Below are 26,496 nucleotides of genomic sequence, written 5' to 3' on the forward strand. Positions count from 1 at the left end.
ATGGTTCTTTGAAGTGCCGGGGTCGACTCCACCAATCTTGGGGTTGACTCTTTCCACTCTTTGCTGCAACTTAGAGTTAGATTCATCCATATAATTAATAAAATATACTCCAAGCAATTTTGAATATATATCATGGTAGTGCTACATACTCTTAACAATGAAAATTACTATCATCTCCTTGAGAGTACGTTTAACTTGAAACTTTGCCGAATTAGAATTTAGAATTCACTATCCCTTTTCTATCGCAAATTTTATCTCATTATTAATCATGAAAATACATCTTGATCTCATTCTCCTAATGTATCATGAGTGTATCGAGGGTGTGCCATTTATCAATGATGTATCAAGTTAATTTGCATTTATAATTTGATATGGCCTCAATGGTTGTGTTAATCATCAAAATAACATTATCATCCTCACATTCCTTCCCATCCGTCCTCGTTTCAAAGCAACATCCCAGGATCTCGCGATGCAGCCAGCTTCCCAGATCCTCCACGCGTTCCCAATCTTCCATGCGATCACCAGCCTTCCATTCCTCTTTCTCCCACGATGCATCCATGCCACGCCCAGCTTCCATTCCAACCTCCCAGCAGCTAAGATTCACAGCCGACACTCATGAAGCGTGATTCCAGCCACGGATCCACGTCCTCCGATCACAGCTCGCGTCCCTCCTTCCTGCGACCCAGCCTCCCGTTTCTCGCCATCACTGTCTGCGTCTCCTCTGGATTCAAGATTCCCAAATCCCGGATGACCCCGCCTCTGCCTCTTCTCCCGTCCGCAGTCACCAGCATCTGCAATCAAGCCCATGATCCAAGCCATCCTCCGCGCCGGATTCACGTCTTCCTCCAAGCGATCCCGCGGTCAGCTCCATCGATCCAGCCGATCCCGTGCATTCCGTCCCAACGATCACGCATGCGTTCTTCCTCCTCTCCACGCAAAATCATGGATCCATCGCTGGCTGATCTTTGGTGGGGATCTATAAAAGGAGGAAGAGCAGAGGAGGTGGGGAGCTCTCGGTGGGGGTTGGGCCAAAGAAGAGGGGAGAGCTCTATTTTGGAAGGGAAGAAAGAAAGAAAATGAAAAACAGAGCATGCTCTGTTTTGGAAGAAAAAGAAGAATAAAAAAATAAAATGGGGGGAGAGAGGAAAGTATTTTCAGAGGCAATCCTGGGGGCGCAAAGATCAATCATCCTAGCATGGAGCATCTCAGCAAACCGATCAAAGTTGCCGAGCATCATGAGTGGCTAAACCCTGGTTTAGGGGTTTGATGAAGCCGTGGATGAGTATTTATGTTGCATTTTTTTGATTTTTAGCGTTGTAAGACAGTTGCATATTTAATGAAATTATGATCTTGAAATGTCTTGTTTAATTTGTGTAAGATGTTTATCTTGTAGAAAGCCTCTGCATGAATTAATCTAGTTTATCGAAATCGAATCCAATACCTGTGGTTTGGAGGAGATTGTTATGCAACTACCAGATTTATCTTTGAGAAATTAATCATCAGATGAATCACGCTAAATAGGACAGACCATGCCTATCCTTAGAGAAGATGGTTTGTACCAGGCTTAGATGACTCATACTGTGGGTTAGATTTCAACTCTTTGTATGATTGCCCTAACTTGCAGTTAAGAGCAATCATATCATACACGCATCTAAGTCATTGAAAGCATCACACTTACGAATCCATCGGTGGATTCTAACCCTAAACATCTCTTCCCATAAAATATTCTTACTGTTGCATTCATCTTACTTTTTAGTTCTCATTAGTCGATAACTTAAATTTCTTTTTTTTTTACTCTAGCTTATGCCCTTTGAATTAATTATTTAATTAAGAAAAATAAATTGTCACCAATCCCTGTGGACCGACATCCGTAATCACTATCCTACAGGATACATGCTATTGCGTGATTTACTTTTGAAATTGAAAGAACCGATCAACGCCAACACTAGTTAGATACAGAGACTTTCAATGCGATTAAACAGGCTTCCCCTAGCATTACTCATGATATAATATGAAATGGTCTTCATCTGTGCCCTTAATTAAGAGAGTAAAATAAGTTTAAACTTTCCTACCGGGCTTGAAGATTTGTCAGCTTCAAGTTTTTAGTCCAGCATACTCATAATTACTGCTTTTTAGAAACCAATACACTGCCTGAAAGCTCTTCGCAGTGGCTACATTATTGCAACACTTAAATAGAGCAGCTGAGTTCAGTCTGTTTAGTTATCTATCAACTCAAACTATATTAGTCTTAATACGGTCTGATACCATAATATTTATATAACAATATCATTTTAAAAAGCGAAAGTTCTCATATATTATATGATAACGAGACTTTCTCATACTTTTCCAAGTATCTGCTAATTACGACATAACTATGTCTCAAGTACATTAAAAGGCATCAAAGGCTGCTGCTTACTTTATTGAACCCCAATCACAGACTTCAGGAATCGCAACATTTCATTGAGCTCCACAAGATCTGAGTCGCCCTTCATTGAAGCAGGTGACTTTACTCCAGTGACGAAGAAAAGAGCCCTGAGTTCCTCTACAAGTGATAGCTGCAAAGCAGCCTTATAACCCATTATGGTCCGAATTGCAAAGATTTGTTCCCAAAGCTTATCCTCACTGTATAAACCCTGCAACATAGACACAACATTAGATTTTATCACAAATTAAAGGTAAATAGAATATAAATATTTGTATTAATGCATGATTTGTTTACTTAGATGAAAGCAGTTTGGAATAACGTAACAGAAAACATAGAAACTTAATGTAACCAAAGCATGTTATATATATTTTTTAAGCATGATATGTGTTTGTGCGCACAAATAATAGAAATTTAATGTACCCAGGGCATGTTCATATATCTTTTAAGTATAATTTGTGTTTGTCCTTGTATGGCCAAGAAGACAGAGAGAGAGAAAGAGAGAGAGAAAGAGAGCGTAATTTTTTCCAGGTGTGAGATCCAAGTATTGTCACATAAAGCAAGTCGAATAAAGGAGAGAGAAATATGGGCCATTACAAATGATTAACCTAACCCTACTGCTGTATACAGAATGATGCTCCTAATTGGTTACATTCAGACAGAATGGATTCTGTTCATTTGCTTTAAAACTCTGGGAACATTAGCTATGCAACAAAAGATATGCACAATGTCTCAACTGTTGGATGCAACGGGATCATAACAAATCAACAACTAACCTTCATTTATAAGGATGTCAGTTCAATGAAGATGACAAGCCACGACAAACAAATCTACATACTGAGTAGGAAAAGAACAAGAATAGCTGATAGATCATTAATCGTAACATTCTAGAATTCAGACACAACAAATAATCAAACATGGCAGGGTATACATCAATTGATCAAATCATGGTGCAAGAAAATAAGTGTTTCAATCTTTCCTCATGTCTTTAGCAAAGAAAGGATAACTTGATCATACCCGTGATGTATGAAATGCCCGTTTTAGCAAAAAAAAAAAAAAAAAAAAGGATAACTTGATTCCATATGCGTTAGATGTAACAGCATAGGACTTGTACAACCATAGCTAAGAACATTCTAAATGAGTTCAAGGCTTCTGAGTTCAGACACTGCTTGTTACTGTGAGAATCAGGCCACCTGGGCCTGACTTGGACCAAAGTCGGCAGGCCTAGCCGTCTTTGATTCAAAACTCAAAACAAAAAAAAGAACAGGGGAATGCGATCCCCTACCTGAATGGCCACCATTAAGGCACATGCAAGGGAGGTGCAACCAGCGCGAACTCTTCAAGGCCGATGCTAACGGCCGGCGGACGTTAGGGGTTGTTGCAACTGGCGAATGGTTGGCTGGTGCCGCCGTTCGTCTGAGCTTATCCCCTCTCTCACATCATCTATTTAAACCCCTCTTCCCTTCGATCGCCCCATCTCCGCTCACCTCCCCACCTCCCTCCTTCCTCCTTTCTCTCCGGTGGCCGGCATGCCACCTCGGCCAAGCACGGCCACCCGAAGCACCTTCATTCTCCCTCTGGTTCGAGTGACCTGTTTCGAGAACCACCTCCTTTCTTCTCGCCGAAATTCACCGAAAATTGCCACCACCAGCTGAAGTCCACTGCCTCCACCCCTCGCCGGCGAGTTCCCCACCACTTCCTTAAGCCTCTTAGGCTGCCACCGAGGCAGCTGGAGGCGCTATCCCACTTTCTTTCTCTGTTTTGGCCGAGCACGGGTGTTCCCACGGCCGTCGCCGGCCACTCTCTACCACCTGCCACAACCTCCTATTGTCGCCTCATCGGACAACCCTCTTCAGCCGAGTCTGCCTCCTTGTTCCTCTGTTCATGGGGTTGAGGATTCCAGTCTTAGTAGAAGGATGAAGAAGATAAGAAGAATGGACGGAGAGAGGGATCCCATCCCTCTCTTTCTCTTTTTTCTCTCTTCTTTCTCTCTAAAAGACCTATAAACCCCAGTAAGAGGGTCCCAAATGCCTATCCTATGGACCCCGAGTTGACCCTTGCAAAGAGACCCTAAACAGCCCTAGTGCTCGGGCCACGTACCAGACCGATTATTCCTGCCCCGATGAATGTCCCTGAAATCACCATTGATGAATCTTGGCCCTAACTGAGTCCATACCCTAGGATTCATTGATCGAATCATCTAGACCTGATCCACTTGAAACTACCATACGCCCGGTCAACAGATAGCTATATATGATTCCTAGAATTAAAATGATCAACACCCAGAGCTAGCATCCATACGAAACACGGCCCTGCCAGCGGATATAAAGTTGGTATATGAAACATAAATTTTTGTCGATTACGAAACATGGCCCTATCACGGATTTAAAGTGACGGTAACACGAATATCTATGAGCAATGTTTTAAAATTATGATATGGCTAAATGGCATAAGAATGAATTATGAATTTATTTGTAACCATGTTTATGAAATAATGAAGATTATGCATGCATGATTTGTTTTAAGACTTGTTTTAATATGTTGTACTATGAAATGCTTTACTTTTGCAAAATCGATTATTTTCTTTAAATTATGTATTGTCATAGAAAAACTTATGCTTGATCCAATAAGATAGTGTAAGTTTTATTTATTGAGCCATGTCGCTCACATATCGATATTTTTTCTCTTTTCAGACAAGTAAAATCAATAGAAATGAAGAATGGTCTAGGCTTGGAGTACGCACTAGCAAGCTTGGCGATTATGTAGCAGAGTGTTAGATTCTAAGTTTGCTAATGGATTTATAGCTTCATGTTTAAAATGTAGATTCTCAGAACATATGTTGGTTTTGTTATTTGAATAAGATGATGAATTTGAATTTCTATATTTTGTTTATGGAAGCTAAATGAAATGTTTTGCTTTGTGTTATCATAGGTTGTACTCTTTGGTAGCATAGACGTGTTATGTCCAAGATTTTGGGCGTGACAGTTACAAAGACGAAATTTCAATATCTGGGTTAACCATGTCTAGATTGGATCAAGGAAGATGAAAGAAGACATCTGACTGAGGAGGCAGCATAATGATTGCAAGAGAGATCTCATGGAGCAAGGCCATTTGGGTTAACAGGTGAAGTGGTGGCTACAATCAAAAAGATCAACATAAAATAGATGATGGAAGAACAAAGAGACTCATTTAATATTTAATGATTGCCGAAAGAAATAAGCACCACTCATGCAAGACAGATTTAGGACACTTAGGCAACATAACCTGCACATGAATGAAGCCCTGTACATGGCTCTGCACAGAAGAGAATGGATGAAAGATTATCTGATTTCCAGTATAAGGAAACATCACCCAATCAAATAAGAGTCGGAAGCAGCAAGGTAGTAGAAGATCGTATGAAATGTTAAATTTGATAGTGGAAAGATACAAAGTGCTGGATAGAGGATAAAATCTATGAGATTACTGAAGAACAAGAACTAGGTTGGTTTGTTGCATTGAATAGAAAATTCAGGCTCCTAGGTTGGTTTGATGCAATATTTGTCAGCTTTAGCAATAGGAATGAAAATAAAATTCCACATGGACTAGACAACTTTTTCATCTACTTCATGCATACATTTCCTGAAAATTCCACTGGACCTACATATTAGTGAAAGATATATTGAGATAGTTTAAATATTATAACATGAAATAACATATTTCATGAAAAGTTAGGGTAACAACATAAAACAAAAGAGAAAGATCAATAGTTGAGCAGATCCATCAAATCTAAAGTTTTAAGAGAGATAGATGAGGATTTCTGTTTCCCAAAATTACATAAGTTTATTGTTTTTTTATCTCTAAATGCTGACAATTAATGCAATGGCTCATGGAGTCAAAGCCCATACCTGCTAAAGCTACCTGGTAACCAAAGCAACATATAATAGTGAATGGAAAAATTCAAGGGAAGAGACTCCTTGTAGCTAATAGTATCTCAAATATCTCAAAAACTGGAACCTAATTCTGGCAACTCACCTCCTCTCATCAATAAAGAGTGAGATGTTTGACTAGCCTCCTGTTGCCCAAGGTGACAACCCAAGAGGGAGGGTGAATTGGGTTTTTCTAAATTTTTAGTGGTTTAAAAGCTTTCTTGTTAAGAGCGGTGGAAGCTTTCTTAAGTTATTTGTGTGAACTTACCCTAGAGCAAGAATCAAATATAAAGCAAGAATAAATACAAGAACAAGCACAACACAAACAAGACAATGTATAGTGGTTCGGTGCACCCCAAGCACCTATGTCCACTCCCCAAGCCTCTACTTGGGAATTCACTATAATCCATCATATTACAGTTGGATTGTTTTCCGGGTTCACAATCTAAAACCTTTATAATTGGTTTTCCGAGCTCACCAACAACCTAAGTTGATTTTGCGGGCTCACCAACAACCTAAGTTGTTTTTCCGGGCTCACCAATAACCTACGTTGGTTTTGCGGGCTCACCAACAACCTATAATGTTGGTTTTACGGGCTTACCAACAAACCTTACAACAAGAGAAATAAGTAAAGAATGAAAGCTCCTAAAAGAGCAAATAAGACAATTATAAACTACAAAAAAGAGTTTAGAGAATGTTTATCGCTTTGGAGGAGCTATTCTCTTCTTTGTCAAGCTTGCTTCACTTCACAAGGGTTGGTGGAGCTATTGATGACTTTTTGAGACTGCTCAACCACTTTCTTTTGGCTTTTAAGATGAAGCAATTGAATGAGGCTTGCTTTTCTAGGATTTTCTCTTGAATGTGCTTCTTGATTTTCAAAAGATTACTTCTTCTGATGAATAGTGCCTCTTAAATACTTTCCCAACCTCTAAAGAACACTTCTCTACCCTTGGAATGCAGAAAGTAGCCGTTTATAGCCATTGGGGACTTAAAAAACAATTCTGCAGAACTAGTCGTTGGGCGATCACCCATGCTGGGGTCGACCCGAGCAAATCTGGGGTCGGCTCAAGTTACTATTCATCAGGCTGGGGTTGACTCCAGCTTTTCTGGGGTCGGCTCCAGCTACAGTGGGGTCGGCCCCTGCTACAATGGGGTCGGCCCTCTCAGAAAATCCAGAAACTTATTTTTCTGACTCTTCGGGCTAGGGTCGACTCAGCTACAGTGTTTTCAGGAAATCCAGTTTCTTCCTTGTCTTGTTGGGGTCGGTTCTTGATTTCTTAGGGTCAGCTCCACTTTTATTGGGGTCGGCTCCACTGGGGTCGGCTCAAGGTTTCCTAGGGTCGGCTCCACCTGGGGTCGACTCAAGAAATCTTGGGGTCGGCCCTCTCAGTAAATTTCAGAAGACTGTATTTTCAGATAGCTGAAACTGGGGTCGGTTCATGGTTTCTTGGGGTCGACCCAAGCTCTGTGCTACTTATAACATTGTGCCAGAATATGCCATGAGTGTGCCAAATGTGCCGGGGTCGACTCCCATCTTCATGGAGTCGACTCTAACACTGAAATTCTTCACTTCAAAGTTAGATTTGCACTTAAAACATATAATCATTAAGTAACAACATTGCAAATCATTTCTTTCTTCTTAGGATGTTTAACACATTAAAGTTTAAGCTCATTAAGCATGTAAATAATAGAATTGAGCTTTAATCAAGAGAATTTAACTCTAAGGCATATTAAACTGTAAATTAGTTCTTTTCTAAAGTTCTTTCAATATAATTTGTTTTTAGATGTATTCTTGAAAGTTCTTTTAAATGTATCAAGCAAAGCGTATCAAGGATGTATCAAATCTTTCTTCCTTACTTTCTTATGTACTTGATTAATTGAGTTAATAGTATTAGCACTTCCATATGGCCTCAATGGCTTTGTAAGCATCAAAATAATAATAGGATCCTCAATCCTCCATTTTTAATGATTACAAAACATTGAGTATAAGCAAATTGATATTTATGTGAGAAGTAAGGTTTAATGTATAGGAAATGCTTTTGGTGCAAAAGTTTCAAAAAATCCAATTTAGAGAATGTATCAATGAACCAAAAGCTTCCCCTATCTTATCCAAGTAGAATGCCTAATGAATTTTAGTTTTGCTCCCCCTTAAAGCAAGAGTTTCAAGCTATGTATCGAGGCAAGAAAAAATCTCCATGATTATGTGCCAGATTCAGATTTTCTCTTTGTCAAATGTCTCCCCCTTAAGTGTATAATACATGTCTCCCCCTTAAGTATACAATATATACATTTTATATTTTCTCCCTTATACAATCTTTCTTATAGAATTATCTTTCTTATAGAATTTGCACTACAACAAAAAATCTGTTTGCCGACCCTATATTGCCGACGCTAGATAAAAGCGTCAGCAAAATTTTTTCTTGCAACAGTAAATGCCGACGCTTTTGGAAAGCGTCGGTACAAAATCTTCCGCCGACGCCTTTGTTAGGTTATCACCGACGCTTATAAGCGTCGGCATAAGGGATAAATGCGACGACGCTTATAAGCGTCGTCGGACTTCATTTCTCCCACAACAAAACCCGATCGACCCTCTCCCTCCGCAGCCTTAAATCCCTACTATCCCTAGCTCGCTCACGCCGACCGACTCCCCCCTCCCTCCGCCGATCTCAGCCATTCCCCTCCTTCGAGCGACCCCAAATCGCGTTCCTCCGCCGCATCTCCTTCCCCTCCTCCCCCTCTCCGTTGGCCTCCTCTCTGTGGATATCTCCCGCCTCCTCCGCCGCAGAGCACTCACGCGGCGTTTGAAGTTTGGAGCCGGCAAGGACAGGGACAAGGCCAGGTTTGGGATCTTCTTCTCTTGCTTCGATCTTTAAATTCTAGATGTTCTGGATCTTTAAATCCGTGCTTGCCACCGCCATCCACACCGACAGAGCCTGAGGGTAGCTATCCTCCTCCGCCGCCTGGGATGCCGAATTCTGAATACTACCCTCCATCATCAGGTTCATGGGTTTGCTCACATTGTTACTGGGATTTCTTCTATGCAGTAGCCTTCCCAATCTTTTCGTGCTCGCCGCTCGGGATCGCCCTCCGCCCTCATATCCTACCGCTCCACTGCTCGGGATCGCTCTCGCCTCCCTTCTCCTCCAACCCCTTGCGCGGCTCAGGTGAGATTTCTTCTCCTCTTCTCTTCTTCTTCCTAATATAGATATCCGCTCGTAGAACCATGGAACCATGGACTCGCACCGCTCCTCCATCCTTCTTGCCCCATCGTCTCCGCCCCCGACCCCTCCCCGGCCGCCAGCACAGCCACCGCTCCGCTCCGCAAACTCATTTCTCGGACCGAACGGCATTCGCCCTTCCCTCTATTCCCTCGTTCCCATATTTTCCCCAATCTCTCCCTCCCTCCCTCCGCGATGCCCTCCGAGTTCTCCGTCAATTTCACTCCGCCATGATGACCAGTCCAATCCAAGAAGAAAAACTCCGTGATGGCGGAGGGCTCCACCTTCTCCTCCCCCAGAAGCCCCTCGGCACCCCGAGCGGCGGCGGCGACCCTGTCCCAACCCCCAACCCCGTCATTCTAAATCCGTATTATGATTTATAATTTTATTATTTTTAGTCATATTAGTTTTGGTTCAAACTCAACATTTATTGGCCGGCCCATAACCCGTACCAATCCATGCCAGCTCATGCAGGGACATGTTATAGCATGCCAATATGTGCCACAGTCTTGAAAGTTGATACAATTTCATTGCTATCGACAGCTGCAAAACTCTTTTCCTTATACTAATGTTTCGACTTTTATGTATCCTGTAGAACCACGGTGTCTGCTCTTCTTCCTGCAAAGGTTTACAAGATGGGCACAATTCTTTCATTCTGGATCTATGCCTGTACCAGTTTACTGGAGTTCCATATATACTATCACAGCATTGTTATGTTTTTAAAACATTTTAACAGTCATGGGGTTTTGAATTTGGACTGGTTAGGCATGATCGATGTCTATTACCCATTGTAAGTCTTAAAAGTAGATGAATTAGAGAATAGCAGAGAAAATATAATTGCTTTGAATTTTCACTTTTGCTTTTACTAAACAATTTTATTTCTGTTGTCAGGGAAAAAGAATTAGTAACTATGGTACATGTTTCTATTATAAGAAATCTGGTACATGTTTCATCTGTTCTCCTATTTGCTAATGAATTATCATCACTGATTAAACAGATAGTTATAATCTGCTAATGCTATTCCTTTCTAATAACTGTTTCTTTTGCCTAATGGTGCTATCCTTGCCTGTTACATGCGTAATTATATATGAATAAGAACAGAAACTTTATGTTCTTATTCATATATACTAAATTAAACCTTGGTACCGTATAGGTATCTTACCGGCATGGTACGGTCAGTATGGGGTGGTACAAATCAGTATGACAGACCTTATGTATAACAATGGCCAGAGTAAAATTCTCGAGTTTCTTCAACCATGGTAGCTGGAAAGTTTCTATTGAGGGTGCTTCGCACAAGTAATCATCCTCAATTTTTTTAACCCCTATCACTTTAGTGTGAACTTAGTGTCCATTCAACACATGCTTTATGAATGATTGGATGCCCATGACTTTTATTTATGGTTCCATCTAGGATGCTGTTTGTTCTGTCACTCCACATCTTTGTTTACTGCACTGAATCATTGTTCCAAGTAACCACATTTCTTGCAATATTTTTGTGTTGCATGCACTTCAGCTAGCAGAAGTAGTTGTTGTGTCCTAGTTTTTGCTAGTGGTTTCTCCTGTTGTTATTGTTTGTTTATCAATCATGCTATTTAATCTGGCTTCTATTAAATTTACTGATATATAACTTGCAGGGCACTGGGGATTTGATGACTGCACTTTTGTTGGGATGGAGCAATGTAAGGGTTTTACTTACCATTTTCAGCTCAATAGCGCCATATTGTGACATCTATTCATATTTTAGAAAGTAGCAGTGATTTATTTTGCATTATGCTGTTCAGAAATATCCAGACAATCTGGACAAAGCCTCAGAGCTTGCAGTATCAAGTTTGCAGGTAATTATTTTTTTTTGCTTCCTAGCATTTTTCCTATGATTCACCTTATAAGCTTCTTATGACCAATCCTGTCGAATGAATTCTTTGCTTTTGTGGAACTGGTTGATTGTTATCTACTTATATACTATGCTTAATATTTAATTAATATTTTCCCTTTCATCTTATGCTATAAAAACTAAAGGAAGAGCATTAACCAATACAAAGACACTATAAACAATGATTCATGAATGATTGGTTAATTATAAGGTTATTATAATTAGTTTTGAACTAGGTGGTCAAACTGAATTTTCCTAGAAATATACATCACTATAATAACCTTATAAGGTTATTATAAGGTTATTATGATACTTTATGGTCAATATGATATGTTTGAATTTTGGTATATAAAGCTTACATGAGAGTTTAAGCCTCAAGTGCCAGAATCATAGCTGCTGCATTTGTGTTATTCTAACCTTTAAATATAGGGTGTATCAGCTGTTTCTTGATGTGAAAAGATCGGCACAGTATTTAATGGAGTACCAGAGCCAGTATATGTTCAATGAAGTGCTGAGGGAGGCAGATGAAGATGAAACCACACAATTTTGATCTGGGACATGTAGAGTTCTATCTGAATGTTTACTTGTCATGGTAGGGTAGGATTACAATCGAAGTATTCTGCTCTTGCTTAATTTATGTACTATGGTTGTGTGGAATCTTGGATCAAGTCAAAAACAAGATTTCCTATGTAGAGGGATGTGTTCTGTTTAATACTTTAAATCTTTGACAGACTAGTTGGTTTTCTTCTATATTGGTTCACACATTTTTCTTATCGCAATGGAGCTCTTTGATTCAAGGTTTTTTCCTTGACAGGATGATTCTGTATTCTTGGCCGGCTCATCTGTATGGACCTTGCATTGATGAAAGGCATGAACACTTGGTGAGCGAAAGAACAAGTACTTGCAGGTGTCATGGTACGAAAACATGACGTGGATTTCTAGGAACCAACATTCTGAAGCTTTCCTCAATCCAGGGAACCCCGAGTTTTTGGCCATCACGAGATTCGCGCCTTAAAGCAGAAGCTTTCATTCTCTTTCGGCCCCGTTGCATTCCAGAACAGACTGTATAATCTTTGTTTGTGGTGGTTAATTGATATTAGAATGGCCTCAACACCCGAAGGTACTTCTATATTTGAACATATTTGAGCCTCTTGATAAGTCATTAAATATTTATGGCATTAAATATCTTTAATGCCATAAATGCAGAATCATAATATTTAATGCCATAAATTTTTTTTTTAACGAAAAAATATTCTAACGACGCTTTAAAGCGTCGTTAAAATCACGAATTTTTTTTTAAAAAAATAATATTCTAACGACACTTTAAAGCGTCGTTAAAATCACGAAATTTTTTTAAAAAAATAATATTCTAACGACGCTTTAAAGCGTCGTTAAAATCAAGAAATTTTTTTTAAAAAAATAATATTCTAACGACGCTTTAAAACGTCGTTAAAATTACATTTAACGACGCTTTAAAGCGTCGCTAATTTCCGACGCTTTTGCAAGCGTCGGAAAACATTTTCTCCACTGTAGCATAGGCGACGCTTTGCCGACGCTTACGAAAGCGTCGGGATGGTTTTTAGCGACGCTTAAAAGCGTCGTTAAAGGCCAAAAAAAGCGTCGCTAATGACCACTATTCTTGTAGTGTTGCTTCTAGTTTCTCTCTTATACTTTCTTCCCCTTTTTGTCATCATCAAAAAGAATGAATAGCAATGGATAGTATTGTAATGACATAAGATTATGAGTAAAGAAAAAATGTATTTCATCATATTTGCCAAAAGTATAATGTTCTAGAGAAGAAATGCAGACAATAACAAAGAGTATATACTAGTCAAAATAAATACAAAATCTAGAAGACACTAGTCATAATGAACATGCTTCATTATGAGCATATACTCAGATATTTTTTTTCCTTTTTGACAATATCAAAAAGATTGCAAAATAATGAAACATTAAGTACAAGACAATATTTCATTCATTGCATGCCAAATTATTGCAAGAATATAAATTATGTGACTCAAGGCAATACTGTCAGGGCAAGATAATAAGTATAGATCAGAGCCAATTAAGATAGTTTCAAAATTATGATTGGATCACATCAAAATCAAGGATGAAAAGTTTGGCTTTAAGAGTGAGACATTTGATATACGAGCCAGAAGAGATCTCTAGATATAGATTCCAAAGATAGTTTTCAAATCAAGTGTAGATGAAATCAAGGAGTGTCAAAAATGATATTCAAGGAAAGCACGAATGGAAATCTAACCACTTTTTTTTAATATATTAAGTATATTGCAACATGAGAGCAATCTAATTAGTTTTCGGAGTATAGTATAAGATAAAGATCAAAGCTTATATACTCGAAAAAATATAAGATCATGTTGAATCATTAATTCTTAATGACTTCAAAGTTCTTTCATGATATAAAAACATTGGGGCACAGCTACCAAAACATGAATTTATGATACATCTTAGAGCATATATAAAATCTAAAGCTTTGAAAGTTCTTTTAGAGCTCTTTTAAATACTTTCTTTTATTTCTTTAAAGATCATAGCATCAAAATCAATTAAAAATGAATTGGCTCATGATTGAAACACTAAAGTGCAAGCCAATAAGAACTCATTAGTAGATTCCAAAGTAAATTTCCGATACTAAGACAAATGAAATCCTTTTCAAATTAGTTTTCAAAACAAATGATTTATCAATTAAGTACAAATGAAAATCCAACTTTCAAAAGATATTCAATGAAGCACAAAGTTTAATACTACTTTACATTTAGTATTCTTTCTCTCATCTTTAGTTGTGAATTTACACGATTAAGTTCTATATGATCTCTCCCTCTGATTTTTTTTTTTTTTGAATGTGTATGAAAATATTAATAATTCTTTTGAAGCTCAAATTTCTTTCAAAAGTAATTACATTTTCTTTCCTATAAGAATTATTGGAGTGAGTTGAAATACTTTAAGCTTTAGAATCATTAACTCTCTTCTTAAAAATAGCTTTTCCTTTTAATGATAGAAGTATTTAATTATGCAGGAGTGTATATTCAAAATATTAATTTCTTAGTCATAGTTTTTCAGCAATGTATATACGAAGCACGATAAATCTTTTTAATATCAAAATAACATCATATGTTTAGAAATATTTGTTCGCAATCAAGATCATTGAAAAACACATCATTTAGACCAATTTCAGTACATTTATAAGATAAAAAATAATATGTTTCAGATGCGTATCGGAGCAAACAACCAAGATATCAAAATTAATTATATTTTCTTAAGCTGTAGTTTTTATCTAAGAATCATAGTAAATTATTCTCCAGCATGATGCAATCTTTGAAGCATATAATGAAAATTACAAAAATGCAAAGATATAAGCATTTTATATGGAGTTTAAACTCTTACACTAGGCCAATTCTGAATTTCATAAGAATTTTCAAGGAGGCTTTCAAAATTTATAATTTGAGATATGTATCTTCTACATTGTAGCTCATCTTAAGTCATTAAGATTGAAAATACATATTTCAAGCACATCAAAGTATATTTAGAATCTTTATTTTTAATATTGAGTTTTTGGTACAAATTGAAAAATATTTTAACATGTATCAGAACATTATGTGCCAATATTAGGCAAGATGGAAGATAAATCAGAATTAATTCATTCTGCCTAATTTGCAAATTCAGATTGTTCTTTTCTTTTATTTTTCAGAAGATATTCACTAAAACAAAATGATGTTGTTGTTGATAGAAACATATTTCAATCAAATTATCTAGGCATAGAGCATTACAAATTATATTTGAACAAAATCTTCAATTTTTCTGAATATTGAAAAATCACAATTCAAAACATCATGCTACATGCAAAATATAGTATGCATACCATTAAAGCATTAAGAACAAGTATGTCAAGGATTAAAATCAATTCTTTTCAAATAAAGTTTCCCCTATTTAAATACAATTTCGCACTGATTTTATCCTTTATGTGTGTTTTCAAGTGATTGAAACTTCATTTGTTTTTTTTCACAAGCTTCTTATATATTTCATTTATTTTTTTCATTCATTCCCATTTTTTTTTTAACCAATCAATGAATGTTTTGATTATCTTCATTTGTTTTTCGGTTTTACTTTTCTATGCTTGTTGCCCTAGGTGACAATCCAAGAGGGGGGGGGGGGGTGAATTGGTTTCTTCTAAATTTTGGTGTTTTAAAAGCTTTCTTAATTAAGTGCGGTGGTTGCTTTCTTAGATTATTTGAATGAGTTAAACTAGAACAACGATGGAAGATAATGCAAGAATAAATGTAACCACAAGCACAATACAAACACAACAATATATAGTAGTTCGGTGCTCTCCTTAGCACCTATGTCCACTCCCCAAGCGACCCCTTGGGAATTCACTATAATCTCGCGGATTACAGTTGGATTGTTTTCCGGGCTCACAATCCAAAAACCTTTGTTGGTTTTATGGGCTCACCAACGAACCTATACACTTTGGTTTTCCGGGTTCACCAAAAACCTTTGTTGGTTTTACGGGCTCACCAACGAACCTATACACTTTGGTTTTCCGGGTTCACCAAAAACCTTTGTTGGTTTTACGGGCTCACCAACGAACCTTTACAAATAGTTTGATAAACAAAAAGGAAAGATTCAAACTCCTAAATGAGCAAATGAAACAATATTAACTACAAAGAAGAGTTAGAAAGTATTTATCGCTTTGAAGTGGCTTTGCTCTTCTTTGTCAAGGATGCTTCACTCTTCAAGGGAGGATGGAGCTCTTGATGACTCTTTGAATCTGCTCAACCCCTTTCTTTGATTCTTGAATGAAGCACTTGAATGAAGAAGATTAGGGCACTTTTGTTTTCTTGTGTACTCTTTGATATCTCTTTCAAAAGTTTTTCTATCTGATGAATAGTGCCCCTTTAAATAGCTTCCCACATCCTTTGGACAAGCCCCAATGGTTAGATTTGAAAAACTAGCCGTTACTGACCTTGGGAAGGACAAAAAGTACATCTGCAGAACTAGCCGTTATGCTTCAGCCCGTGTTTGGGTCGGCTCAACCTGTCCTTGGGTCGACCCAACATTCACTTGGGTCGACTCAAACATTCCTTGGGTCGACCCTCTCAGAAAACACAGAAACTTGAAATTTCAGCCTTCCTTCCCATGGGTCGACCCAACCATTCTTTGGGTCGACTCAACTTCTTCTTGGGTCGACCCTCTCAGTAATTCCAGAGAACCATTTTCTGTCTGCCTTTCTGTCTTGCCTTTGGGTCGACCCTCTCAGGGTTTGGGTCGACTCAACCACTGTTTGGGTCGACCCTCTCAGTAAATCCAGAGAACATATTTCTTTCATGTTTTGAGGTTCTTGAAGTTTGGGTCGACTCATGCTTACCTTGGGTCGACCCAACTCACTGTTCATCTGTGCCAATTTTGCAGAAGTGTGCCAAATGACTTCTTGATGTGCCGAGGTCGACCCAATCAACCTTTGGGTCAACTCAATCTACACTTTGCTGCATCTCAAGGTTAGATTCATTCAAATGAACAAAGACATGTATCTATATCAATTCATACAAATATACTGAGAGTAATGAACTTATAAATGAAGTATCAATTTAACTTATAATATACTCTAGATAATTGCTTGTTAATCATCAAAATAACACTATCATCCTCAATCTCTCCCTTTTTGATGATTACAAAATAAAGAGTATAAGCCTATTGATACTTGTCTTTAAAAACAGTTTATAAAAGGGTTTAAATTGCTGAATTTCAGCTTTTCATATATAAGAGTGAAATCTCCCCCTATATTATTTAAATGTTGCCAATTTGACTCTTTGAATTGCTCCCCCTTTCATTTATAATTCATTAGCGATGAAACTTTAAAAATTTGAGATAAAATATGAGTTTCAGGTTATGTATCGGGGTGCGAGAGGTGCGTGCCAAATTCTAAATTTATATGTGCCAAATTCTGAAATTTGATAGAAATTTTTGATTTAATCAATTTCATTGTTACAAATTGCTCCCCCTTAGATGTATAAGCTTTCTTATATGATTTTTTAATTGTTTGCCCAATTATTTCTCTTTTCTTGCATAAATTCTTATTTCTTTTTCTCTACTTCTCCTTTCTTTAACTTTCTTTACTTTTGCTCTTATTATTCTTTCTTTACTTACTCTAAAGATATCTTTACTTCTCACCTAAGATCTTTACTTCTCCTCAAATAAATACTCTTTCTTTACTTCCTAAAATAAATAAATACTCTTTCTTTACTTCTCCCCCTTTTTGTTATCATCAAAAAGATACATGGGAAAGATGCAATAAAGAACAAACTTCAAACTTCATTGATCAAAATAGGAACATTTTCATACATTCATGTCCAAAAACAAAAAAACAGATACAATATTCCTTAATCAAGATCTAAAGATACATGATAAAAGCAAGATACATATGAGAACTAGATATCTAGCCTAGGCTCTAAACATAGATGCTAAGATCAGCCTAGGGAGACTCTAACGGCTGGGATCTAGTCCTCATCCTCCTAGTGTACGTGGCGAGGGGAGGTCGAGCCTGGTGAGACTGTGTCTGGCGTGGAGCACGACGAGCTGGATGACTCTGTGCCGAAATCTCTGACTTAGCAGCCTGTGGCACAGATGGTCCATGGGTCTCTCTCTCTCTCCGGAGTGCTCCTATCTGCTGCCTCAGATCACTGATCTCAGCAGACATGACATCCAACCGGGCGTCCAATCGGCTCGTCAGCCCGTCAGTGATAGTCCTCGCCTGAGCTGACATGAGCTCAGTCATCCTGCTCCAGAACTCATCCGTATCTGTCGGAGGAACGGATGACGATGGTCCAGCCTCTGAGGGTGCAGTAGGATGATCCATATGCTCCTCATCCTCATCCTCTGGTGCATCTCCCTCTGGCGCCTCACCCTGAATGCCTGCTCCAGTGTGAATCCACTGCCCGTTCACTTTCTCATATCCCATGCGTATAAGTGTCCATGCAGTGTATGTATCAGTATGATGCAGACTCTTGGATGCCTCCTCCTCGAGAGGTAAACCGTGCTGACGGAAAATCAAGGTGAGTATCATACCATAAGGTAGTGATACCCTGTTGCTGCACATTACCTTCCTCATCTGTCTCAGTATCATAGCCGGAAGATTTAGGGGAATCCCCTGAATCATACACTCCATCACAGCTAGATCTCGCTCTGTGATGAGATCGAATCTCCCGGTCTTTGGAAATAAAATCCTATTGATTATATTGAGCAGTAATCTCATTTCAGCGGAAAGAGAACTAGCTATTACCTTCGTAGAAAAGTCGAAGTTCTCATTTTTCATGATCAACTGTAGAGCTCTCATTTTGTTTTCTGGCTTTTCCGGAGTGGCTCCTATGCAGGGTAGATGAAGTAGCTCACTCAAGCTCTCCTCGGAAACTCGAATTCGAACCCCTCGAACTTCCGAAACAAGCCCTCCTATACCAGTTTTGAGGAAGGCATAGAACTCTTGTACCAATCCGGGATAGATAACCACATCTAGAGAGCAAAGATACTCCCAACCTTGTCTTTGGATCCATTCCCAAATCCGAAACCCTTCTTGATTGAAGAACTCGAAATGGATCCTTCTCCCCGTTGTAACCGGCCTCCCTGCAAATCTTGCAAGTATCACTGAGGGGGAAGGAGGAGGAGGGCCCTCCGCACGTGCCTCACATCGTGGAGACACGGGAGATGGCTCGGTAGGTTGCCTTTCCTCCCATTGGATCCGTGTCACTCTTCCGGATCTCTTGGCTACGGCTCTTTTGGGTCCCATTTCTCTAAGATCTCAAGGAAATCTACTGTTTGGAGATGATTGGAGAAGATTTGAGAGTGGGGAAAAGGTTTTTCGGAAGAAGACAAAGGGCAAACAGTGCCCTAGAAATGCTCTCAGGTCCCCTTTTAACAGTGGGGTCCCGACGTTGGGTCGACTCAACGTTGGGTCGACCCTATTCTGGGTTGGGTCGACCCAAGTGCAGACTTTTTCTTTTCTCTTCCTTTTTGCTTCTAAAAAGTTTTTCTTGCTTCCAGTCCTTATAAACTCTTTATGGGACAATGATACATGAGTAAGGAATCTATGGATAACAAATTTGACTCATGTTTCATGGGATTTTTGAAATTAGAGGAGTGTATCATGAGACTTCTAGCTCCCTTTTATATTTCTTCAATAAAAAGGATCACATATGCCTAATTCCCTCCTTAGCATGCAGAATCTATCTTCACTCAATGGTTTCGTAAATATGTCGGCTAATTGTTTTTCCGTGCATATATGCTCAATACATACATTTCCATTTTGCACATGATCCCTAATAAAATGGTACCTTATTTCTATGTGTTTGGCTTTGGAGTGCTGAACTGGATTTTTAGTAAGATTGATAGCACTAGTATTCTCACACTTAATAGGAATATTATCTAGTTTAACTCCATAGTCCTCTAGTTGTTGCTTGAGCCATAATACTTGAGCACAACAACTACCAGCAGCTATGTATTCAGCTTCAGCTGTGGACAGTGCCACTGAATTCTGCTTTTTACTAAACCATGATACTAAGTTATTTCCTAAGAATTGACATGTGCCACTTGTGCTCTTTCTATCTAATTTGCATCCGGCAAAATCAGCATCTGAATATGCAAGCAAATCTAGACAGGAGTCTCTCGAGTACCATAATCCTATATTGGTAGTTCCTCTTAAATATCTAAGGATTCTCTTACCAGCACTTAAATGTGACTCCTTAGGATCCGATTGGTATCTAGCACATATCCCTACACTAAATACAATGTCGGGTATACTAGCAGTAAGATAGAGCAAGGATCCAATTAGTCCTCTATAGAGCTTAATATCAACACTCTTTCCTTTTTCATCTTTGTCTAGCTTACTAGTAGGATTCATTGGAGTGCCAATTCCCTTATGATTTTCATTCCCAAACTTCTTTAGTATTTCCTTTGTATACTTAGTTTGATGAATAAAAATGCCTTCTTTAGTTTGTTTGATTTGTAAACCTAGAAAGAAGCTTAGTTCTTCCATTAGACTCATTTCAAATTCTCCATGCATTAAATCAGCAAATTCTTTGCACAGAGTATCATTAGTGGCACCAAAGATTATGTCATCTACATATATTTGTACCACTAATAGATTTTTGTCCTTTCTTTTAAGAAATAGAATTTTATCTACATTTCCTCTACTAAAGTTATTATCAAGCAGAAATTTACTTAAACGATCATACCAAGCCCTAGGTGCTTGCTTTAATCCATATAATGCCTTATGTAGTTTAAACACATGATTTGGCAATTCATGATTCTCAAATCCTGGAGGTTGTTCTACATATACTTCCTCCTCAATAATACCATTTAAGAATGCACTCTTCACATCCATTTGATATAATTTGAAATCCATGAAACATGCAAATGCTAGAAGTAATCTAGTAGCCTCTAATCTAGCTACAGGAGCAAATGTCTCATCAAAATCTATTCCTTCTTCTTGATTGTATCCCTTAGCTACAAGTCTAGCCTTATTTCTTATAACTAATCCATTTTCATCTAATTTATTTCTAAATATCCATTTTGTTCCAATTACTGAATTATGCTTTGGTCTTTCAGTTAATGTCCATACATTACTTCTTTTGAATTGATTTAATTCTTCTTGCATGGCATTTATCCAATTAGTATCTTTTTCAGCTTCTTCATAAGTCTTAGGTTCTAATTGTGAAACAAAAGCAAGATAATCATTTAAATTTCTAAGAGATGATCGAGTTTTTACCCCTTGTGATGGATCACCAATGATTAAGTCTTTAGGGTGTCCATATGCATACCTCCATTCCTTTGGCAAATTTTGGGGTTGTGGTGGCACGCAATCATCTCCCTTATCTTGATTTGGCACGTCATCAATATTCAACTTTTCAAAGTCGATAATTCCTGTATTATCATCAACAATATTTTCTTTCCTAGCAGACTCACTATCAGACTCATCAAATATAATATTGACTGATTCTTCTACTACTAAGGTTCTTTTATTGAATACTCTGTATGCCCTGCTAGATGTGGAGTATCCTAAAAAGATACCTTCATCTGACTTGGCATCAAATTTACTTAGATCCTCCTTGCCATTATTTAAGATGAAACATCTACATCCAAACACTTTAAAATATTTAGCAGTTGGTTTCTTATTCTTCCAGAGTTCATAAGGAGTTTTCTTGGTTATAGGTCGTATTAAAACTCGATTTAGAATATGGCAAGAAGTGTTTATAGCTTCAGCCCAAAAGTACTTTGGAAGATTTGACTCACACAACATTGTGCGTGCCATTTCTGCCAATGTCCTATTTTTTCTTTCAACAACCCCATTTTGTTGAGGCGTTCTAGGTGCTGAAAATTGATGTGATATTCCATTTTTAGTGCAAAATTCTTCAAAGTGTTGATTTTCAAATTCCGTACCATGATCACTTCGAATTGCTACTAAGGTGAGTTTCTTTTCATTTATGATATTATTATATAGTTTCAAAAATTCTGAGAATGCTTCATTCTTATGTGCCAAAAGTGAAACCCATGTATACCTCGAGAAATCATCAACAATAACTAGTCCATATTTCTTCCCTCCTAGACTTGTAGTTCTAGTAGGTCCAAATAAATCCATGTGTATAAGTTCAAATGGTCTAGTTGTTGATACTACATTCTTCGATTTGAAAGATGATTTAGTTTGTTTTCCCAATGAACATGGTCCACATATTTTGTCCTTTTCAAAGATCAATTTTGGCACGTCTTTTATTAATTCCTTCTTAACTAGTTTTGATATTAATTCCATACTTGCATGTCCTAATCTTCAATGCCAAAGCCAACTAGTTTCATTTTTCTTTTCTTCATTAGTAATTAAGCATAATCCATTTTTCTTGCCTAACTCATGAAGATCTACTAAGTAAATATTTCTTTGCCTTTGTCCTACAAGTACAATGCTATTATCTTTAGGATTAGTGATTATGCATACAGATGCTTCAAATGTAACTTTAAACCCTTTATCACAAAATTGACTTATGCTAAAAAGGTTATGTTTCAAACCCTTAACTAATAAGACATTTTCTACAAAAATAGATGGAGCAATGAAAATTTTACCCTTTCCAATGATATGCCCTTTACCATTGTCTCCATAGGTTACTACTCCACCCTTCTTTGATTCCAAGGTGACAAATTGATCTTCGTCACCGGTCATGTGTCTTGAACAGCCGCTATCTAGATACCATCGTTTTTTCACTTTGTCAGCTGCAAGACACACCAGCAATCAAGATCAAGAAGAAACTTTAGGTACCCAAACTAAGTTGGGTCCTTTAGGGTTAGTACTCCATGTTCCTTTTGGAACCCAAACTTTCTTGAATTTAATCTTTTGATTATAACTTAATTTGTTTTGACTGGATTTTCTAAAGTTACATTCATATGCTCTATGTCCTAACTTATTGCAGCAATAACAAGTAATATTTTTACTTTTAGCTTTTACAAAAATGTTCTTTAAGAATTTTTGTTTCCTATTTGTTTTATATCCTAAACCGGCCTTATCATATACAGCTTTTTGGCTATCAAGAATCAAATTTAATTTGGTAGAACTAAGAGTAAATTTATCTACCAAAGTTTTATATTTTTCAGCATCTTCTTTTAGCTTGATATTTTCAGCAATTAGATTCTTGGTTTCATTTGCAAGTTTCCTACTTAATGTTTCACAGTTATGAGACAGTTTTAGCTTATCTTTGACAAGAGATTGATTTTCTTCTTTTAAAGCTTTATTTTTATTAATTAGTTTCTTATGTTCTTCCATGAGTTCTAAGAAAGCATCATGTAATTCATCAACAGTAAAATCACACTCAAGTTCAGAATTTACCTCATCGTCATTGGCCATATGACACATTTGGGCCGTCTCTTGATGATCTTCCTCCTCCGAACTTGATTCCTCACTTTCACTCCAATCAGCCATGAAATTCTTCTTTTTCAACTTTCTTGCCATCCACTTCAAATCTGGGCAATCTATCTTATAATGCCCGGGTTTGTTACACTCATAGCAAATGGGAGTTTCTTTTTCCTTTTCTTTGTCCTTACCCTTTTCTTTGCTTGAGTTACCTTTAAGGAAGGTTTTCTTTTTATGGAACCTATTCTTACCTCTCATGAATTTTCTGAATCTTCTCCCAAGCACAGCCATCCCTTCTTCATCGATTTCTTCATCATCATCTGAATCTTCCGATTCAGTTAGTTGTTTAGGGGTGGTAGTCTTTAGGGCAATGGGCTTTCTTCTCTTGACCTCATCTTCTGAATTTTGCCTCATTGTCAACTCATGGGTCATGAGAGATCCTAGAAGCTCCTCTAACTGCAGTGTGTTGAGGTCCTTTGCTTCTTGAATAGCGGTTACCTTGGCCTCCCAATTCCTTGGTAGAGACCTGAGAATTTTTCGCACCAAATCAGAGTTAGAGTAAGATTTTCCCAAACTCTTAAGCCCATTTATAATGTCAGTAAAACGAGTAAACATATCAGTTATGGACTCAGTAGATTCCATTTTAAACAATTCATATTTGTGTACTAATATGTTTATCTTAGACTTCTTAACTTGATTGGTCCCTTCATGTGTGACCTCAAGTCTGTCCCAAATTTCTTTGGCGGTAGTGCAAGTAGATATTCTATTAAATTCATTTACATCTAATGAGCAGTAAAGTACATTTATAGCTTTTGCATTTAACTGTGCTAATCTTCTATCACTCTTATGTTAGCATTCCTCATATGCCATGAAAATTTCGAAATAATTTTCAGATTGCAACGGAAAAACATATGCGGGATCTGTTCATCGCATGAACGTGTTTTAAAACCTTTCGTTTGTAGATAGATTAGAATTAAATTATTTTAAACTATTTTAAAATCATTAAGAAGATCAGATCTTCACCTTGTGCGGGTAGATGGTCTCCGCAAATCTGATTTACGTGGTATTTGATCAAGGCTCAGTGGAAGCCGCACACGCGTCCGGCCTCTACAGGTATCCACACGAAGTACTGACTCGATCGAAGCCTTTGGATCTCACCGGGGTGCTAGCTCCCTTGCAGAGATGGCTATGGATGGCTGAAGTCCTCTCCTTTGAATCAACCTTTGATTGGCTTGAGAGGAGGAAGAAGAAGGAAGAACCAAAGGAACAAGAACAAAGCCCTGCAGCCTTTTTCTTTTTCTTCCTTTTGGAACCAAGATGAAGAAGGAAGAGGGCGTCTTAGGCTTTTCTTTTTCTTCTCTTGATTGTGGCTCAAAGGAGGAAGATGGAGGAGGGTGCTCACGGCTGGAATGAGGAGAAAAACATCCATCTTTTTCGAAATTCCATGCTCCCTTTTAATTAGTTAAGAGATAAGGATGAGTTCCTATTTTTTAGGAACTCATCTTTATCTCTTCTTTTTGGCTAACAAGGAGGGGCGTGCGCCCCTCCTCTTTCTCCCACGCACACCCCAAGGGGAGGGGCGTGGGCCCCTCCCTCAAGTTCATTTAAATCTGCTATTTAAATAAATTAAAGGGGGTTTTAATTTGGGTCCATTGTTTGAGTCCAATCCTAGTCAAAATAGGATTTTTGTGAACCCATTTCAATTTCCTCCAATTCCTAATCCAATTAGAATTTAATTGAGCCATGACTCTATTGAACTCTTCAATCCTAATCCAATTAGGAGTCATAAAATTAATTAGATTAAAATTAAAATTAATTAGGACTTAAGAAAATCCTAATCTAATCAGGACTTGTTCAATTTTCAGCCCTAAGACAATTTGGACTTTAGAAATCCTATTCCAAATAGGATTCTAATTTAATTTGAAATCCTAATCCAATTAGGACTCCATGATTCCCACTCCAAGTAGGACTCATGATCAAGTCCAATTAATTAAATCCAATTAATTAAATTAAATTGCAATTCGATTGCAATTGTTCCTTCTTCTAGCCACTAACTCTTAGCGGGTTTTCATTTATCAATCTAATTGATTATTTGTGATTCCTAATCACATTCAACCATTAGATCGGTCAATACCTCTAATGTGTGTGACCCCATAGGTTCCATTCTGACTGGTAGTGAGATATATTATGATCTCTATCACAATATCATTGAAAACTCCTTTCAATGGGTTGAAACAATTCCAACTCAACTCACCAGGGATTATCGACCATCGAGATGATCCCTGTGAGTCTCACCATCCACCAGTGACACCTAGCAGTATGTAGTGGCTACCCAGCAGAATAGAATGATGAACCTCTAGGTGCAGCAATCGTATGATACAGTCCTTCTATCGTGGATCCCTACAGATCGGAGGTCATGGAAAACTCGTCAAACCCCGTCGTCTGTCATATGTCTAGATTTATTTGACTTGAGTTCGATAGTGAAAAACTCTTTCTCTACTTTATATTTCTGCCCTGGCCAAGGTCTTAGAACTCAGTCTAACAAATCACATAGGATCACTCCTCTTCTATCAAGGTCGATAGATTCCATGTAAGTGCATACCCTACTCCTACAGTGAACTTACTGCAGCCAATCTACACTACAAGGACCCATATGGCTAGAGACCATGTATACGTGTAGTCAAACTACAATAACCTCACTGTGAGTAGCCGAAGCACCGCAGGTCAAAGGACCAGTCATACTACTGCAACATCAAGCAAGTCACTGACGAGTGGATAGACATCCAAGTGACTTCTTGTCTTGGTCACGCTCAGTACCCTTGTTCTCTAACAAGCACCTGCACTATCACTTCAGTGTCCCTACACTGTGGACTCGAGTCTCGTCCATCCAGAAGAAAAGTGATCTGTGCACTGATCGGATCGATCACCGTCCTCGTGATGATCCATTGATCAGGAGCATTTAGAAATTAATCACCAATGATACATGGCTCAAATTCTCAACTCTTGAGAATATGTATCATCATCTTATTAATTTCTTGGACGATTCATAGACACATAAAAAATATGAATGAAAAAGATGCCCATTTATTATTCAATAATAATAAAGTCAAGTACAAATTTATGTCCCAGAATAAATAATGTGTCTGCCAGATTGGCTTCTAGGGCATACATCTAACAATCTCCCA

The 26,496-nt window shown here is 37.9% G+C and overlaps 1 protein-coding gene across 2 annotated transcripts in view; it reads right to left on the minus strand.

The window, feature by feature from the left end:
* Positions 1–2,190: 2,190 nt before the first annotated feature.
* LOC113461932 (uncharacterized) overlaps positions 2,191–26,496 on the minus strand; it is a 45,212-nt gene continuing 20,906 nt past the window's right edge. Inside the window, exon 2 of one of the 2 annotated variants that reach the window (XM_039117010.3) lies at positions 2,191–2,633. In XM_039117010.3, coding sequence (XP_038972938.3) covers positions 2,418–2,633 — 216 coding nt within the window. In that variant the 3' untranslated portion in view covers positions 2,191–2,417. The remainder of the gene's footprint in view (positions 2,634–26,496) is intronic. The other variant, XM_039117011.3, reaches the window with a different exon arrangement.

The sequence above is a fragment of the Phoenix dactylifera genome, chromosome 4, assembly GCF_051530095.1.
Source record: "Phoenix dactylifera cultivar Ajwa chromosome 4, Ajwa_hap1_PhDact_Kaust_v1.1, whole genome shotgun sequence".
In the NCBI taxonomy this organism is placed as follows: domain Eukaryota; kingdom Viridiplantae; phylum Streptophyta; class Magnoliopsida; order Arecales; family Arecaceae; genus Phoenix; species Phoenix dactylifera.